The sequence below is a fragment of the Galeopterus variegatus genome, unplaced genomic scaffold (genome assembly GCF_000696425.1).
Source record: "Galeopterus variegatus unplaced genomic scaffold, G_variegatus-3.0.2 Scaffold10323, whole genome shotgun sequence".
Taxonomy (NCBI): domain Eukaryota; kingdom Metazoa; phylum Chordata; class Mammalia; order Dermoptera; family Cynocephalidae; genus Galeopterus; species Galeopterus variegatus.
Window position 1 is genome coordinate 59,376 of NW_007736434.1, and position 1,565 is coordinate 60,940.

Here is a 1,565-nt window from a genome sequence, read left to right on the forward strand (position 1 = left end):
TTCTTATTCCAAGACTTTCTACTTTTTTCGTTTAACTGTCCCCACGAGTCCCACCCAGCTGATATACAAGTATGCGGCCTGAGAACCAGAGCAGCGTGTCCCAGTTCCTCCTCCTGGGGCTCCCCATCCGGCCAGAGCAGCACGGCGTGTTCTTCACCCTGTTTCTGGGCATGTACCTGACCACGGTGCTGGGGAACCTGCTCATCGTCCTGCTCATCAGGCTGGACTCTCGCCTCCACACGCCCATGTACTTCTTCCTCAGCCACCTGGCCCTCACTGACGTCTCCTTTTCATCTGTCACTGTCCCAAAGATGCTCACGAACATGCAGACTCAGCATCCATCCATCCCCTATGAGGCGTGCATTTCACAGACATACTTTTTCATATTGTTTGCTGACTTGGACAATTTCCTTATCACTTCCATGGCCTATGACAGGTACGTGGCCATCTGTCATCCTCTACGTTATACCACCTTCCTGTGCCAGAGCCTTTGTATCATGCTGGTGGCTTTGTCCTGGGTCATTGCTTGTGCTTGTGCTCTGTTGCACACCCTCCTCCTGGCTCGGCTTTCCTTCTGTACTGACCACATCATCCCCCACTTCTTCTGTGACCTCAGTGCCCTGCTCAAGTTGTCCTGCTCAGACACCTCCCTCAACCAATTGGTAATTTTTACTGCAGGATTGGCAGCCATTATGCTTCCATTCCTGTGCATCCTGGTTTCTTATGGTTATATTGGGGCCACCATCCTCCAGGTTCCCTCTACCACGGGCATCTGCAAAGCCTTGTCCACTTGTGGATCCCACCTCTCAGTGCTGACTCTCTATTATGGGGCAATTATCGGGCTCTATTTTCTTCCCTCATCCAGCAACACCAACGACAAAAACATAATTGCTTCAGTGATGTACACGGTGGTCACTCCCATGCTGAACCCTTTCATTTATAGCCTGAGAAATAAAGACATAAAAGGGGCCTTGAGAAAACTCTTGAGTAAGAAAACATTTTCTTCGAACTGATACTTACCTTTCTTTTAAAACATACATATAATCTTATTTCCTCATTAACATATAAATACAAATCATTGAAAATATAGCTCACTTGTCTTCTTTCCACAGCTGTCACTCTGAAATGACTTGCTGACATTATTCTTGCAACTGTTAGGAGAAATAGTAAAATAGGATATGTATTATAGGACTTTGCTCTTTTCTTGGAAAATACTTTGATGATGCTATGTCACTTTGGTTGGTATCATTAAATGAAAGCCATCAGGACTGATACTTTCCCAAATTTTAAATTTGTTATAAAATGTGCCTGGCCTTTTGCACCTCCATTTCTCTGTTTGTTTATTTGTTTTACTCGTTGAAGTACTGTAAGGCAGACTGTATGCAGGACCATCATCCTTGGTGTAGGGCTGGCTGCAACGGGGTCTTGCAGTTGAGGAGAGAGATTGAGCTCAACTCCAAATACAGCATAGACATGTGGGGATCTATAGCCAAGGACCAGAATGGGGGTTAGTGGATGGAAAATTACTAAGAGGAAACATCAGGGGTGAAGGAACTACTGGCTAA

General features: G+C 45.6%; 1 protein-coding gene across 1 annotated transcript; it reads left to right on the forward strand.

Moving 5' to 3' along the window:
• Window positions 1–52: 52 nt before the first annotated feature.
• Window positions 53–1,013, forward strand: LOC103609937 (olfactory receptor 1J1). Its single transcript, XM_008594194.1, has one exon. It carries the CDS (start codon window positions 72–74, stop codon window positions 1,011–1,013), a length of 942 nt encoding a protein of 313 aa, XP_008592416.1. The 5' UTR covers window positions 53–71.
• The last annotated feature ends 552 nt before the right edge of the window (window positions 1,014–1,565 follow it).